Here is a 15,790-nt window from a genome sequence, read left to right on the forward strand (position 1 = left end):
GTTGGTTTATTATCACATGTGACCGAGGTACAGTGAAAAGTATCCAGCGGCTGCTGAAGGAAGGCATAATCCAGGCCAGCAATAGTCCCTGGAGAGCCCAGGTGGTAGTTGTGAAGACCGGGGAGAAGCAGAGGATGGTCGTAGACGACAGTCAGACCATCAACAGGTACACGCAGCTAGATGCGTACCCTCTTCCCCGCATATCCGACATGGTCAATCGGATTGCACAGTACAAGGTCTTCTCCACCGTGGACCTGAAGTCTGCCTACCACCAGCTCCCCATCCGCCCAGGTGACCGCAAGTACACCGCCTTCGAAGCAGACGGGCGGCTATACCACTTTTTAAGGGTTCCATTCGGTGTCACAAACGGAGTCTCGGTCTTCCAACGGGAGATGGACCGAATGGTTGACCAGCACGGTTTACTGGCCACGTTCCCGTACCTCGACAACGTCACCATCTGCGGCCACGACCAGCAGGACCACGACGCCAACCTCCGAAAATTCCTCCAGAGCGCTAACGCCCTCAACCTCACCTACAACGAGGAAAAATGTGTGTTCCGCACCGATCGTCTAGCCATCCTGGGCTACGTCGTGCGTAATGGAGTGATAGGCCCTGACCCTGAACGCATGCACCCCCTCATGGAGTTCCCTCTTCCCCACTGTGCCAAAGCCCTGAAACGCTGCCTGGGCTTCTTTTCTTATTACGCTCAGTGGGTTCCTCAATACGCAGACAAAGCCCGCCCACTAATCCAGTCCACTACTTTTCCCCTGTCGACAGAGGCCCGCCAGGCCTTCAGCCGCATCAAAGCGGATATCGCAAAGGCCAGGATGCGCGCCATCGACGAGTCCCTCCCCTTCCAAGTCGAGAGCGACGCATCCGACGTAGCTCTGGCGGCCACTCTCAACCAAGCGGGCAGACCCGTGGCCTTTTTCTCCCGGACCCTCCACGCTTCAGAAATTCGCCACTCCTCAGTAGAAAAGGAGGCCCAAGCCATAGTGGAAGCTGTGCGACATTGGAGGCATTACCTGGCCAGTAGGAGATTCACTCTCCTCACTGACCAACGGTCGGTAGCCTTCATGTTCGATAATGCACAGCTGGGCAAGATAAAAAACGCCAAGATCCTGCGGTGGAGGATCGAACTCTCCACCTACAACTATGAGATCTTGTACCGTCCCGGAAAGCTGAGCGAGCCGTCTGATGCCCTATCCCGCGGCACATGTGCCAACGCACAAGTGGACCGTCTCCAAGCCCTCCACGAGGACCTCTGCCACCCGGGGGTCACTCGTTTCTACCACTTCATAAAGGCCCGCAACCTCCCGTACTCCGTCGAGGACGTCCGAACAGTCACCAGGAACTGCCAAATCTGCGCAGAATGCAAACCGCAGTTTTTCAGGCCAGATAGCGCGCACCTGATAAAGGCTTCCCGTCCCTTTGAACGCCTCAGTTTGGATTTCAAAGGCCCCCTTCCCTCCACCGATCGCAACACGTACTTTCTTAACGTCGTTGACGAATACTCCCGTTTCCCCTTCGCCATCTCCTGCCCCGACATGACCGCGGCCACGGTCATTAAAGCCCTCTGCACCATCTTTACCCTGTTCGGTTTCCCCGCCTACACCCATCGCGATAGGGGGTCCTCCTTCATGAGTGACGAGCTGCGTCAATTCCTGCTCAGCAAGGGCATTGCCTCAAGCAGGACAACCAGCTACAACCCCCGGGGAAACGGGCAGCTAGAGAGGGAGAACGGAACGGTCTGGAAGACCGTCCTACTGGCCCTGCGGTCTAGGAGACTCCCAACTTCCCGCTGGCAGGAAGTCCTCCCGATGCCCTTCACTCTATCCGGTCCCTGCTGTGCACCACCACTAACCAAACGCCTCACGAGCGCCTCCTTGTCTTCCGTAGGATGTCCGCCTCTGGAACGTCACTTCCGACCTGGCTGGCAGCCCCGGGTCCCATCCTGCTCCGGAAACATGTGCGGGCGCACAAATCAGACCCACTGGTGGAAAAGGTACATCTACTCCACGCAAACCCGCAGTACGCCTACGTGGCGTACCCAGACGGCCAACAGGACACGGTCTCTCTGCGGGACCTGGTGCCCGCCGGAGCTCCCCGCACCCCCCCAACACCAATCACCACCCCCTCACTCCCGCCGGTGCACCCCACAGCCACCCCCTTCCCGGGGGGATCGGTTCTCCTCCCAGGCCCGCCCAGGAGTAAGGAAGCAGGGATGGACAGCGCGATGCTCCCAGAGTTGACCGGACCCGAGCCAGCTCCAGTGTTGTAGTATGTATTAGGGGTCATGTGGGACTGGAAGCCCTAATGTCATTGGCTGACAGATCCCGGGTCCTGGTTGGCCGTTGACCTCTAGCTCCGCCCTGAAGGTGGAATATAAGAAGCCGGAGTCCTCCCCCGCAGGCCATTCTACTATCGAGCTGCGGGGGAACAGACACGCTTAATAAAGCCTCATCGACTTCACTCTATTCGTCTCACGGAGTCTTTGTGCGCTACAACCAGCACCACCACCCGGGCTGAGACGATCGGAAAGCGCGACCAGGGCACCCTCTCGACTCATCGAATCGGTTTAAGATGTAAATAATTCAGTGGCCCAGTAAAAGCGGCATTATTGTATATAGTTAATGGTTAAGGCACCATACCGACCCTGTAAACCCCTACCACCATACCATCCACCACCCCGCCGGGTTCTTTTTTAACAAGGGGTGAATGTGGTGGTATGTATTAGGGGTAATACGGTACACCATGATGCCGAGGGACTATTGGTGGACAGATACTGGGTCCTGATTGGATCTGCCGCCTACTGGGCTCCACCCAGATAGGCGGGGTATAAGAACCCGGTTTCCACCAGCAGCTGCATTCTGTAACTGAGCTGCTGGGGAACAAGTCTGCTCAATAAAGCCTCAATTGAGTTCTCTACGTCTCGCCTTGTGTGTTATCGATGGTGCCACATAGTGTTAATGAAGTCAGTCCATAAGAAGGTCATTTAGGAGTCTGGTAATAGTGGGGAGAAGCTGTTTTTGAGTCTGTTCGTGAGTGTTCACATTCTCAGACTTTTGTATCTGAGTTTTTGTATCTTGTAGCCACAGTATTAATGTGGCTAGTCCAGTTGAGTTTCTGGTCAATGGTAACCCCCAGGATGTAGATTGTGGGTGTCTCAGTGATGGTAATGCCATTGAATGTCAAGCAGCAATGGTTAGATCCTCTCTTGCAGGTGGACATTGCCCGGCCTTTGTGCAGTGTGAATGTTACTTGCTACTTATCAGCTCAAGCCTGGATATTGTCCAGGTCTTGCTGCATTTGGACACGGACTGCTTCATTATCTGAGGAGTCGCGAATGGTGCTGAACATTGTGAAGTCATCCACAAACATCCCCACTTCTGACCTTACGTTGGAAGGGAGGTCATTGATGAAGCAGCTGAAGATGGCTGGGTCGAGGACACTACCCTGAGGAACTCCTGCAGTGAGGTCCTGGAGTTGAGATGATTGACCTCCAACAACCACAACCATCATATTTGTGCCGGGTATGATGCCAACCCTGATCCCCGTTGAGTCCAGTTTTGTTGGACGACCATCAGCTGGATGGACCAGTTATTCGGAAGATCAGGAAGACAACCTGAACAGAGGCGGTATTCTCGAATGATTCCCAAACTACTCTACCGAGGTGAAGAGAGAACATGGAGAACATAAATCCTTTACATCTTTCGCGAGACCTGAGTGCAGAGATTGGTCGAACCACAAAGCTCATCTCTGTGAAATAGGAATGATGGCAGAGACTTCAGGAGAAAGGTAGGAATAATGTAACTACTGTATTTAGTACGGTCAGAGACTTGGGAGGAGATGTAGTATAAAGGGGTAATATTAGATAAGTAAATAGACAGTTTACATCATCAGTGAGACAGGAATATGCTGAGAGATAGTTCCTTTGTGGAGCCTTGCGCCCATTCCCCCCAATCACGGTGGCACAGTGGTTAGCACTGTTGCACCACAGCGCCAGAGTCCAGCGTTATATTGTACATCGTATAATGTTCAATAAAATGTACAGTTCATCAAAAACCTTGCTGTGGTGATATGCATCACTGTATATACACGAGGGGTTAATGTACAACTAAGTAACCACTAGAGGGAGAACGAGGGATATCATGACATGCAGACATACAGCCAATGGGTCATTACAACAGCACTCAACCAATGGGTAATCAGGACACCCAGAGGTAACATTACCACAAGGGTAAAGGGTTCACAACCCATATAAAAGGACAGGGCACACAGGCTCTGCCTCTTTCCACAGACCAACATCTACAGAGTGAGACAGGGTGTATCCTCAGCATCACACCCCAGCACGTGGCTTAGAGCAAGGCTGGGTCAGTGAGGCTGAGTTACTACATTTAGATTAGCAGAGAGTCGAACTCATTGAGAACTGTATTAACAGTTCAATAAAAACGTTGAACTAATTTCATAGTCAGCAGCTTCCTTTGTCAAAGCACACATCAAGGAAGCAGCGTATGCTACACGAAGCAGCAGAACACAACACTTGCCTCTAGCAGTCTCTATCAATTCTGACCAAGGACAACTTCATCTAAAACCCACAACAACGGTAACAGAAGGTTCCCTTGTGAACAGGGAAACAAGTGTTAAAACCTCACCATACCATAGCCTCTTCTAGGTCAGGAACGTTCTCCCGCTAGGTTTTTCTGGCTGATAATAATAATCTTTATTATTGTCACAAGCAGGCTTACATTAACACTGCAATGAAGTTACTGTGAAAAGCCCCTAGTCGCCACATTCCGGCGCCTGTTCGGGTACACAGAGGGAGAATTCAGAATGTCCAAATTACCTAACAGTACGTCTTTCGGGAATTGTGGGAGGAAACCGGGGCGCCCGGAGGAAACCCACGCAGACACAGGGAGAACGTGCAGACTCCGCACAGACAGTGACCCGAGCCGGAAATCGAACCCGGGACCCTGGCGCTGTGATGCAGCAGTGCTAACCACTGTGCCACCGTGATCAGGGGGAATGGACATCACTGCTGCCACTGACAGTTAAAATCACATCAGGCCTGAGTGAGGCAATTGGGCTCTGGGACACCAAAAAGTCCAGTAAAACTGGTGCCTGTGCGAATACTTTGCGTAAACGTGAGAAGAAATTTTAAACATCAGCTCCTTGAGGTGATCAGATTTAAACCAGCCCTTTTCTCAAACTGCCTTATCAGGTTAGCAACTCAGATAAAATAGTGAAGTATCAATCTTTTAGTCCTTTCTCCCGAACAGGGGTAGTTCAGTGCTCTGGCGTACGGTGTGTTAGCTTTTATTGGTAGAAGGATTGGGTTTCGGAGTCATGAGGTCATGTTGCAGCTGTACAAAACTCTGGTGCGGCCGCATTTGGAGTATTGCGTGCAGTTCTGGTCGCCGCATTATAGGAAGGATGTGGAAGCTTTGGAACGGGTGCAGAGGAGATTTACCAGAATGTTGCCTGGTATGGAGGGAAGATCTTATGAGAAAAGGCTGAGGGACTTGAGGCTGTTTTCATTAGAGAGAAGAAGGTTAAGAGGTAGGCGTACAAGATGATCAGAGGATTAGATAGGATGGACAGTGAGAGCCTTTTTCCTCGGATGGTGATGTCTAGCACGAGGGGACATAGCTTTAAATTGAGTGGAGATAGATATAGGACAGATGTCAGAGGTAGGTTCTTTACTCAGAGAGTAGTAAGGGCGTGGAATGCCCTGCCTGGAACAGTAGTGGATTCGCCAAGACTAAGGGCATTCAAATGGTCATTGGATAGACATATGGATGATAAGGGAATAGTGTAGATGGGCTTTCGAGTGGTTTCACAGGTCGGCGCAACATCGAGGGCTGAAGGGCCTGTACTGCGCTGTAATGTTCTAATGATTCAATGTGAGCTGATACTATATATGACTTCACGGGCCTCACTGTCCAGATGACTTCTCCTCCCCCCACCTGTAATTTTCCTCATCTACTTACCTGTTCCAGAAGGACAAAGTTTTCCAGCAGCTTATCCAGATTTACTGCATGAGTCACCTTCTTCATCTTCTTGTTTTAGTTGCTCGACCTTTACAAAGTCCTGAAATTATTTCACAGTTTAGTCCTCAAGAAGTCTTTCATTTGTTTCCTCAGTTACACTGAACTAATTTCTTGAATTTGTAAAGAAAATAATAATGAAGTATTTATTTGTTGGGTGATATTTTTCTAACCACTTCCCATTAAGTATAAATTTCACCTCTCTCTCTCTCCCCCGCCCCCCACCCTGCCTCAGATGTAATTTATTTTCTAACTCCACCCAAGAGACAGAACTTTAATAGCCCATCAGGATGGTTTTCTAGCCCTTGTGGTGATATGCCTGTAAACGATATCGTAGATGGATGGTGTGCGACCTCCAACCAGCAGGTAGCAGTGCAGACACACCATGCGGTCTCAAGACTGTGGTCATGTGACCAGGGACTCCCATATAAGGGGAGTCACACCTGGCCATCAGGAGATGGTTGTAGGAGATGGTAGTAAGACATACAGGTGAACAGTCGTGCTGGGTGTAGTTCCAGAGGAGTACAAAGAAACTCCATGAGAACTTGCTCTGTAACAGATCGCTATCTTATGTGTGATTCAATAAAGAAGCCAAAGAGAAAATGCTGGAAAATCTCAGCAGGCCTGGCAACATCTGTAGGGAGAGAAAAGAGCTAACGTTTAGAGTCCAGATGACCCTTTGTCAAAGATAAAAGACAGAGAAAGTGGGAAATATTTATACTGTGGGGTGAGAGAATGAAAGATGAGTCATAGCCACAGAAACCAAGGGAACAGAGTGCTAATGGCAGTCCCCAGAGAGAACATAAGGTGTGAAAGGCCAAACTGCAGAGAAACTAACATCAGAGGGTAAACTGTGGTAGATGTGGGGAGGGTAAGGGGGAAGAAAAGGGGAGAAAAGGTAAGGAAAGGGGGGATAAGATAGGGAGGGGTAAATATATATAAAGAAAGACAAGAAAGAAAGAAATGGTAAAGGACAGTTAAAATGAAATGGGATGAAAACAAACTAATCACCTGAATTTGTTGAATTTGATGTTGGGACCGGGAGGCTGTAGCGTGCCTGACTGGAAGATGAGATGTTGTTCCTCCAGTTTGCGTTGAGCTTCACTGGAACATTGCAGCAGGCCAAGGACAGACATGTGGGCATGGGAGTAGGGTCTTGTGTTAAAATGGCAAGCAACGGGAAGGCCAGGGTCCGGAGTGTGCAGACCGAAGATGCTCAGCAAAGTGATCACCCAGTCTGCGTTTGGTCTCTCCGATATAGAGACCACATTGGGAGCAGTGAATGCAATAGACCAAATTGGAAGAGGCGCAAGTGAAACACTGCTTAACCTGGAATGAGTATTTTGGGCCTGGGATGTTAAGCATGGAAGAGGTAAAGGGGCAGGTATTACACCTTCTGCGATTGCGTGGGAAGGTGCCATGGGTGATGGGAGAGGTGTTAGGTGTGGTGCAGGAGTGGACTAGATTATCTCGGAGGGAACGGTCTCTGTGGAATGCTAACAGAGGTTCCAGTGATTCAATAAAAATCCTGGTTTGGACAAGTCTCGGTGTTTGGTGGATTCCTTTGCAAGACATAGAAGAGCAAACACAACAGCCCTGACCCCTTAGCAATGTATTTTTTCAATTTCTAACTCCCTTTGATACCCAGCAGGGTATTTTCTCCCTCCGTCTCAGCAATCCCACTCTGACTATGCTGGGTGGACAGTGCTGTCGATTCTTTCAGAGGATGTGGCCATCGCCAGATGGGGCCGGCATTTGGGAACATCCCTATCTGCCCCTGAACTGGGTGATGTGTTCGGCCATTTCAGACGGAAGTTAGAAAGTTAACTAAATTATTGTGGATAAAAGCAAATTACTGCGGATGCTGGATTCTGAAACCAAAACAGAAAATGCCAGACAATGTCAGCAGGTCTGGCTGCATCTGTGGAGCGAGAAGGGGAGCTGACGTTTCGAGTCCGGATGACTCCTTGTCAAAGCTCGAGAACCGGAAATGGGGTCAGATTGTGGCGGGGGTAGGGGGGGTGCTGGTGTGGGGTAGTGGGGCTGGAGAGAGGGACAGCGATAGGTGGGGATTGACAAAGATCTCATGGACAAAAGGAATTAAATAGGGGTGATTAAGGCAAAGAAGGGTGCCGTCAGTGGCATATTAAGATCAGATTGTCTTCATGGCTGAACAGAGGTGCGCAGTGTTGTCAAAGGAAATGAAAAAATGAAAATCGCTTATTGTCACAAGTAGGCTTCAATTGAAGTTACTGTGAAAAGCCCCTAGTCGCCACATTCCGGCGCCTGTTCAGGGAGGCTGGTACGGGAATTGAACCGTGCTGCTGGCCTGCCTTGGTCTGCTTTCAAAGCCAGCGATTTAGCCCTGTGCTAAACCAGCCCCTAGGACAACTAGGAACGGGGGACAGGTGGCTGGAGTAAGGGGAGGGGGGACAATGGTGAGGGGAAAAATGGACCAATGGAACAAACAGACATAAATTGATGGAAAGAAAGATGAGGTGAAGGAGAGAGTTCACAGTCTGAAGTTGTTGAACTCAATGTTACATCTGGAAGTGTAATGAGCCTTATTAAAGTGGATCTGGAGTCACTTGTAGGCCAGAATGGGAAAGGATGTCAGATTATCCTTCCCAAAAGGACATTAGTGGTCAACGTCACTCCAGATTTATTAATTGAATTTTAATTCCAACAAGGTGTTATTTCAACCATTACCTCAAAGAATTAGCATGGGCCTATGGGGAGGTGGTGGCATAGTTGTCCCTTTGTGGACATGCGGAGATGATTCTTGGGTCGGGTGTGTGGAGCGTCTGGATCATGTTAACATCGAAAAGGAGGTCTTGGGTCTATTAAAAGATATTAAGGTAGATAAGTCTCCTGGGCCGGATGGAATTTACCCCAGAACACTGAGGGAAGCAAGGGAGAGAATTGCTGTGGCCTTGACTGACATCTTTGTATCCTCATTGGCTACAAGTGAGATAATAATAATCATAATCTTCATTATCACAAGTATGCTCACATTAACTCTGCAATGAAGTTACTGTGAAAAGCCCCTAGTTGCCACATTCTCTCTCTCTATCTGGGGTTTCCGGTCCCAAGCACGCCTTTTGGGACTTTTGGGAGGAAACCGGAGCACCCGGAGGAAACCCACGCCGACACGGGGAGAACGTGCAGACTCTGTACAGACAGTGACCCAAGCCGGGAATCGAACCTGGGACCCTGGAGCTTTGAAGCAACAGAGCTAACCACTGTGCTATAGGACTGGAGAATAGCGAATGTGGTACTGTTGTTTATGAAAGATAGCAGGGATAATTATTGGAGAGAATTCTCAGGGACAGGATTTATACTCATTTGGAAACAAACTGACTCATTAGCAACAGGCAGCATGGTTTTGTGAAGGGGAGGTTGTGCCTCACTAACTTGATCAAGTGTTTTGAGAAGGTGACAAAGATGATTAATGAGGGGAGAGCAGTGGATGGACTTCAGTAAGGCCTTTGAAAAGGTGCCCCATGGCAGACTGGTACAAAAGGTGAAGTCACACGGGATCAGAGGTGAGGTGGTAAGATAGATACAGAACTGGCTCGGTCACAGAAGGCAAAGGGTAGCAATAGAAGGGTGTTTTTCTGAATGGAAGGTTGTGACTAGTGGTGTTCCACAGGGATCGGTGCTGGGGCCTCTGTTGTTTGTAGTATACATAAACGATTTGGAGGAAAATGTAGCTAGTCTGGTTCGGAAGTTCGCGGGTGACACCAAGGTCGGTGGAGTGGCAGAGAGTGTTGAGGATTGTCAGAGGATATAGCATGACATAAATCGGTTGGAGACTTGGGCAGAGAAATGGCAAATGGAGTTTAATCCGGACAAATGTGAGGTAATACATTTTGGTAGATCTAAGAGGGAAAAACTACCGTAAATAGCAAAGGAATATGGAAAGTCAGAGAGATCTGGGCGTGCAGGTCCACAGATCTTTGAAGGTGGCAACGCAAGTGGACAAGGTAGTCAAGAAAGCATACGGAATGCTTGCCTTCATTGGACAGGACATCGAGTATAAAAACCTGCAAGTCATGTTACAGTTGTATTGAACCTTGGTCAGGCCGCACTTGGAATATTGGGCATAATTCTGGTCACCACACTACCAGAAGGATGTGGAGGCTTTAGAGAGGGTGCAGAGGAGGTTTACTAGGATGTTGCCTGGTCTGGAGGGTGTTAGCTATGCGGAGAGGCTGAATAGACTTGGACTGTTTTCATTACAAAGACGGAGGTTGAGGGGTGACCTGATAAGAGGTCTACAAGATTATGAGGGGCATGGATAGAGTGGATGGGCAGGCACTCTTTCCCAGGGTGGAGGGGTCAGTCACCAGGGGGCATAGGTTTAAGGTCCATGGGGCAAAGTTTAGAGGAGATGTGCAAGGCAGAATTTTTACAGAGGGTGGAGTTCCTGGAACGCGTTGCCAGGGGAGGTTGTGGAAGCAGATACATTAACAGCATCTTGACAAACACATGGATAGGATGGGTAGTGAAGAATACGGCACACGGAAGTGCTGAGGGTTTTGGCAAAGGTTGGCATAATAACCAGTACAGGCCTGGGTGGCCGAAGAGCCTGTTCCTGTGCTGTATTGTTCTTTGTTCGTAATGTCACTGGACAGGAAATCCAGAGTCCCTGGTTCTGATCTCACCACAGCAGATGGTGGGATTTAACTTTGGAAACAATATATCGGGAAAAGGCAGGGGCTTGGCCCTCAGACATGATGCTCCTTTGCAGAGGTAGTGTCACACAATGGGCCAAATGGCCTCTGTCTGCACTGTAAACATTTGGGGACGACCATCCAGTTATATAACTTCTCTGCCACCCTGTCCCCCACAAACTTAATCCCAAATTCTTTCCCTCAAACTGCAGGGATTTATCTTTCTACGTGGGTTTTTTTTTTCTCTCTCTCTCTACCCGGGGTTTTCACTCTCTCTCTCTTTCTAGCTGGGGTTTTCTCGCTTTCACTATCCGGGGTTTTTTCTCTCTCTCTATCCGGGTTTTTTTCTCTCTCTCTCTATCCGGGGTTTTTTTCTCTCTCTCTATCCGGGGTTTTCTCTCCCTCTCTCTCTATCCGGGGTTTTCTCTCTCTCTCTATCCAGGGATTTCTCTCTCTCTCTATCCAGGGTATTCTCTCTCTCTCTTTCCGGGGTTTTCTCTATCTTCTCTCTATCCGGCGTTTTCTCTCTCTATCTATCCGGGGTTTTCTCTCTCTCTATCCGGGGTTTTCTCTCTCTCTCTATCCGGGGTTTTCTCTCTCTCTCTCTATCCGTAGTTTTCTCTTTCTCTATCCGGGGCTTTCTCTCTCTCTATCCGGGGTTTTCTCTCTCTATCCGGGGTTTTCTCTCTCTATCCGGGGTTTTCTCTCTCTGTCTATCCAGAGTTTTCTCTCGCTCTCTATCCGGGGTTTTCTCACTCTCTCTATCCGGGGTTTTCTCTCTCTCTCTCGCTATCCGGGGTTTTCTCTCTCTCTGTATCCGGGGTTTTCTTTCTCTCTCTATCCGGGGTTTTCTCTCTCTCTCTATCCGGGGTTTTCTCTCTCTCTATCCAGGGTTTTCTCTCTCTCTCTCTATCCGGGTTTTTATCTCTCTCTCTATCCGGGGTTTTCTCTCTCTCTCTATCCGGGTTTTTATCTCTCTCTCTATCCGGGGTTCTCTCTCTCTCTCTATCCAGGGTTTTCTTTCTCTCTCTCTATCCGGGGTTTTCTCTCTCTCTCTATCTGGGGTTTTCTCTCTCTCTCTCTATCCGGGGATTACTCTCTCTATCTGGGGTTCTCTCTCTCTCTATCTGGGGTTTTCTCTCTCTCTATCCGGGATTCTCTCTCTCTCTATCTGGGGTTTTTTCTCTCTCTCTCTATCTGGGGTTTTCTCTCTCTCTCTATCCGGGTTTTTATCTCTCTCTCTATCCGGGGTTGTCTCTCTCTCTCTCTCTCTATCCGGGGTTCTCTCTCTCTCTCTATCTGGGGTTTTCTCTCTCTCTCTATCCGGGGATTTCTCTCTCTCTCTATCCGGGGATTTCTCTCTCTCTATCTGGGGTTTTCTCTCTCTCTCTATCCGGGGATTTCTCTCTCTCTATCCGGGGTTTTCTCTCTCTCTCTATCCGGGGTTTTCTCTCTCTCTCTCTATCCGGGGTTTTCTCTCTCTCTGTATCCGGGTTTTTATCTCTCTCTCGCTCTATCCGGGGTTTTCTCTCTCTCTGGGGTCCTTTCTCTATCTGGAGTTTTCTCTCTCTATCCGGGGATTTTTCTCTCTATCCAGGGTTCTCTCTCTCTATCCAGGGTTTTCTCTCTCTCTCTATCCGGGGTTTTCTCTCGCTCTATCTGGGGTTTTTCTCTCTCTCTGGGGTCCTTTCTCTATCTGGAGTTTTCTCTCTCTATCCGGGGATTTTTCTCTCTATCCAGGGTTCTCTCTCTCTATCCAGGGTTTTCTCTCTCTCTCTATCCGGGGTTTTCTCTCGCTCTATCTGGGGTTTTCTCTCTCTCTCTATCCGGGGTTCTCTCTCTCTCTCTATCCAGGGTTTTCTCTCTCTCTCTATCCAGGGATTTTTCTCTCTATCCGGGGTTCTCTCTCTCTCTATCTGGGGTTTTCTCTCTCTCTATCCAGGGTTTTCTCTCTCTCTCTCTATCCGGGTTTTTATCTCTCTCTCTATCCGGGGTTTTCTCTCTCTCTCTATCCGGGTTTTTATCTCTCTCTCTATCCGGGGTTCTCTCTCTCTCTCTATCCAGGGTTTTCTTTCTCTCTCTCTATCCGGGGTTTTCTCTCTCTCTCTATCTGGGGTTTTCTCTCTCTCTATCCGGGATTCTCTCTCTCTCTATCTGGGGTTTTTTCTCTCTCTCTCTATCTGGGATTTTCTCTCTCTCTCTATCCGGGTTTTTATCTCTCTCTCTATCCGGGGTTGTCTCTCTCTCTCTCTATCCGGGGTTCTCTCTCTCTCTCTATCCGGGGATTTCTCTCTCTCTCTATCCGGGGATTTCTCTCTCTCTATCTGGGGTTTTCTCTCTCTCTCTATCCGGGGATTTCTCTCTCTCTATCCGGGGTTTTCTCTCTCTCTCTATCCGGGGTTTTCTCTCTCTCTCTCTATCCGGGGTTTTCTCTCTCTCTGTATCCGGGTTTTTATCTCTCTCTCGCTCTATCCGGGGTTTTCTCTCTCTCTGGGGTCCTTTCTCTATCTGGAGTTTTCTCTCTCTATCCGGGGATTTTTCTCTCTATCCGGGGTTCTCTCTCTCTATCCAGGGTTTTCTCTCTCTCTCTATCCGGGGTTTTCTCTCGCTCTATCTGGGGTTTTTCTCTCTCTCTGGGGTCCTTTCTCTATCTGGAGTTTTCTCTCTCTATCCGGGGATTTTTCTCTCTATCCAGGGTTCTCTCTCTCTATCCAGGGTTTTCTCTCTCTCTCTATCCGGGGTTTTCTTTCGCTCTATCTGGGGTTTTCTCTCTCTCTCTATCCGGGGTTCTCTCTCTCTCTCTATCCAGGGTTTTCTCTCTCTCTCTATCCAGGGATTTTTCTCTCTATCCGGGGTTCTCTCTCTCTCTATCTGGGGTTTTCTCTCTCTCTATCCAGGGTTTTCTCTCTCTCTCTCTATCCGGGTTTTTATCTCTCTCTCTATCCGGGGTTTTCTCTCTCTCATATACGGGTTTTTATCTCTCTCTCTATCCGGGGTTCTCTCTCTCTCTCTATCCAGGGTTTTCTTTCTCTCTCTCTATCCGGGGTTTTCTCTCTCTCTCTATCTGGGGTTTTCTCTCTCTCTCTCTATCCGGGGATTACTCTCTCTATCTGGGGTTCTCTCTCTCTCTAGCTGGGGTTCTCTCTCTCTCTATCCGGGTTTTTATCTCTCTCTCTATCCGGGGTTTTCTCTCTCTCTCTATCCGGGTTTTTATCTCTCTCTCTATCCGGGGTTCTCTCTCTCTCTCTATCCAGGGTTTTCTTTCTCTCTCTCTATCCGGGGTTTTCTCTCTCTCTCTATCTGGGGTTTTCTCTCTCTCTCTCTATCCGGGGATTACTCTCTCTATCCGGGATTCTCTCTCTCTCTATCTGGGGTTTTTTCTCTCTCTCTATCTGGGGTTTTCTCTCTCTCTCTATCCGGGTTTTTATCTCTCTCTCTATCCGGGGTTGTCTCTCTCTCTCTCTATCCGGGGTTCTCTCTCTCTCTCTATCTGGGGTTTTCTCTCTCTCTCTATCCGGGTATTTCTCTCTCTCTCTATCCGGGGATTTCTCTCTCTCTATCTGGGGTTTTCTCTCTCTCTCTATCCGGGGATTTCTCTCTCTCTATCCGGGGTTTTCTCTCTCTCTCTATCTGGGGTTTTCTCTCTCTCTCTCTATCCGGGGTTTTCTCTCTCTCTGTATCCGGGTTTTTATCTCTCTCTCGCTCTATCCAGGGTTTTCTCTCTCTCTCTATCCGGGGTTTTCTCTCGCTCTATCCGGGGTTTTCTCTCTCTCTGGGGTCCTTTCTCTATCTGGAGTTTTCTCTCTCTATCCGGGGATTTTTCTCTCTATCCAGGGTTCTCTCTCTCTATCCAGGGTTTTCTCTCTCTCTCTATCCGGGGTTTTCTCTCTCTCTCTATCCGGGGTTCTCTCTCTCTCTCTATCCGGGGTTTTCTCTCGCTCTATCCGGGGTTTTCTCTCTCTCTGGGGTCCTTTCTCTATCTGGAGTTTTCTCTCTCTATCCGGGGATTTTTCTCTCTATCCAGGGTTCTCTCTCTCTATCCAGGGTTTTCTCTCTCTCTCTATCCGGGGTTTTCTCTCGCTCTATCTGGGGTTTTCTCTCTCTCTCTATCCGGGGTTCTCTCTCTCTCTCTATCCAGGGTTCTCTCTCTCTATCCAGGGTTTTCTCTCTCTCTCTATCCGGGGTTTTCTCTCTCTCTATCTGGGGTTTTTCTCTCTCTCTGGGGTCCTTTCTCTATCTGGAGTTTTCTCTCTCTCTCTATCCGGGGTTCTCTCTCTCTCTATCTGGGGTTTTCTCTCTCTCTCTATCCGGGGATTTTTCTCTCTATCCAGGGTTCTCTCTCTCTATCTGGGGTTTTCTCTCTCTCTCTATCCGGGGTTTTCTCTCTCTCTCTCAATCCGGGGTTTTCTCTCTCTCTGTATCCGGGTTTTTATCTCTCTCTCGCTCTATCCGGGGTTTTCTCTCTCTCCGGGGTCCTTTCTCTATCTGGAGTTTTCTCTCTCTATCCGGGGATTTTTCTCTCTATCCAGGGTTCTCTCTCTCTATCCAGGGTTTTCTCTCTCTCTCTATCCGGGGTTTTCTCTCGCTCTATCTGGGGTTTTCTCTCTCTCTCTATCCGGGGTTCTCTCTCTCTCTCTATCCAGGGTTTTCTCTCTCTCTCTATCCAGGGATTTTTCTCTCTATCCGGGGTTCTCTCTCTCTCTATCTGGGGTTTTCTCTCTCTCTATCTGGGGTTTTCTCTCTCTCTATCTGGGGTTTTCTCTCTCTCTATCTGGAGTTTTCTCTCTCTATCTGGGGATTTTTCTCTCTATCCAGGGTTCTCTCTCTCTCTCTATCTGGGGTTCTCTCTCTCTCTATCTGGGGTTTTCTCTCTCTCTCTATCCGGGGTTCTCTCTCTCTCTCTCTATCTGGGGTTTTCTCTCTCTCTCTATCCGGGGTTTTTTCTCTCTCTAGCGGGGGTTTTTTCTCTCTCTCTCTATCTGGGGTTTTCTCTCTCTCTCTATCCGGGGTTTTTTTCTCTCTCTCTCTATCTGGGGTTTTCTCTCTCTCTCTATCTGGGGTTTTCTC

At 48.9% G+C, this 15,790-nt stretch overlaps 1 protein-coding gene across 2 annotated transcripts in view; it reads right to left on the reverse strand.

Annotated features, from left to right (window-relative positions):
* Positions 1–15,790, reverse strand: part of LOC140429062 (coiled-coil domain-containing protein 152-like) — a 215,387-nt gene that overhangs the window by 154,004 nt on the left and 45,593 nt on the right. For both annotated transcript variants that reach the window (XM_072515599.1, XM_072515600.1), the window contains exon 2: positions 5,991–6,090. In XM_072515599.1, coding sequence (XP_072371700.1) covers positions 5,991–6,056 — 66 coding nt within the window. In that variant the 5' untranslated portion in view covers positions 6,057–6,090. The remainder of the gene's footprint in view (positions 1–5,990; positions 6,091–15,790) is intronic.

This window comes from Scyliorhinus torazame, chromosome 9 (assembly GCF_047496885.1).
Source record: "Scyliorhinus torazame isolate Kashiwa2021f chromosome 9, sScyTor2.1, whole genome shotgun sequence".
NCBI lineage: Eukaryota > Metazoa > Chordata > Chondrichthyes > Carcharhiniformes > Scyliorhinidae > Scyliorhinus > Scyliorhinus torazame.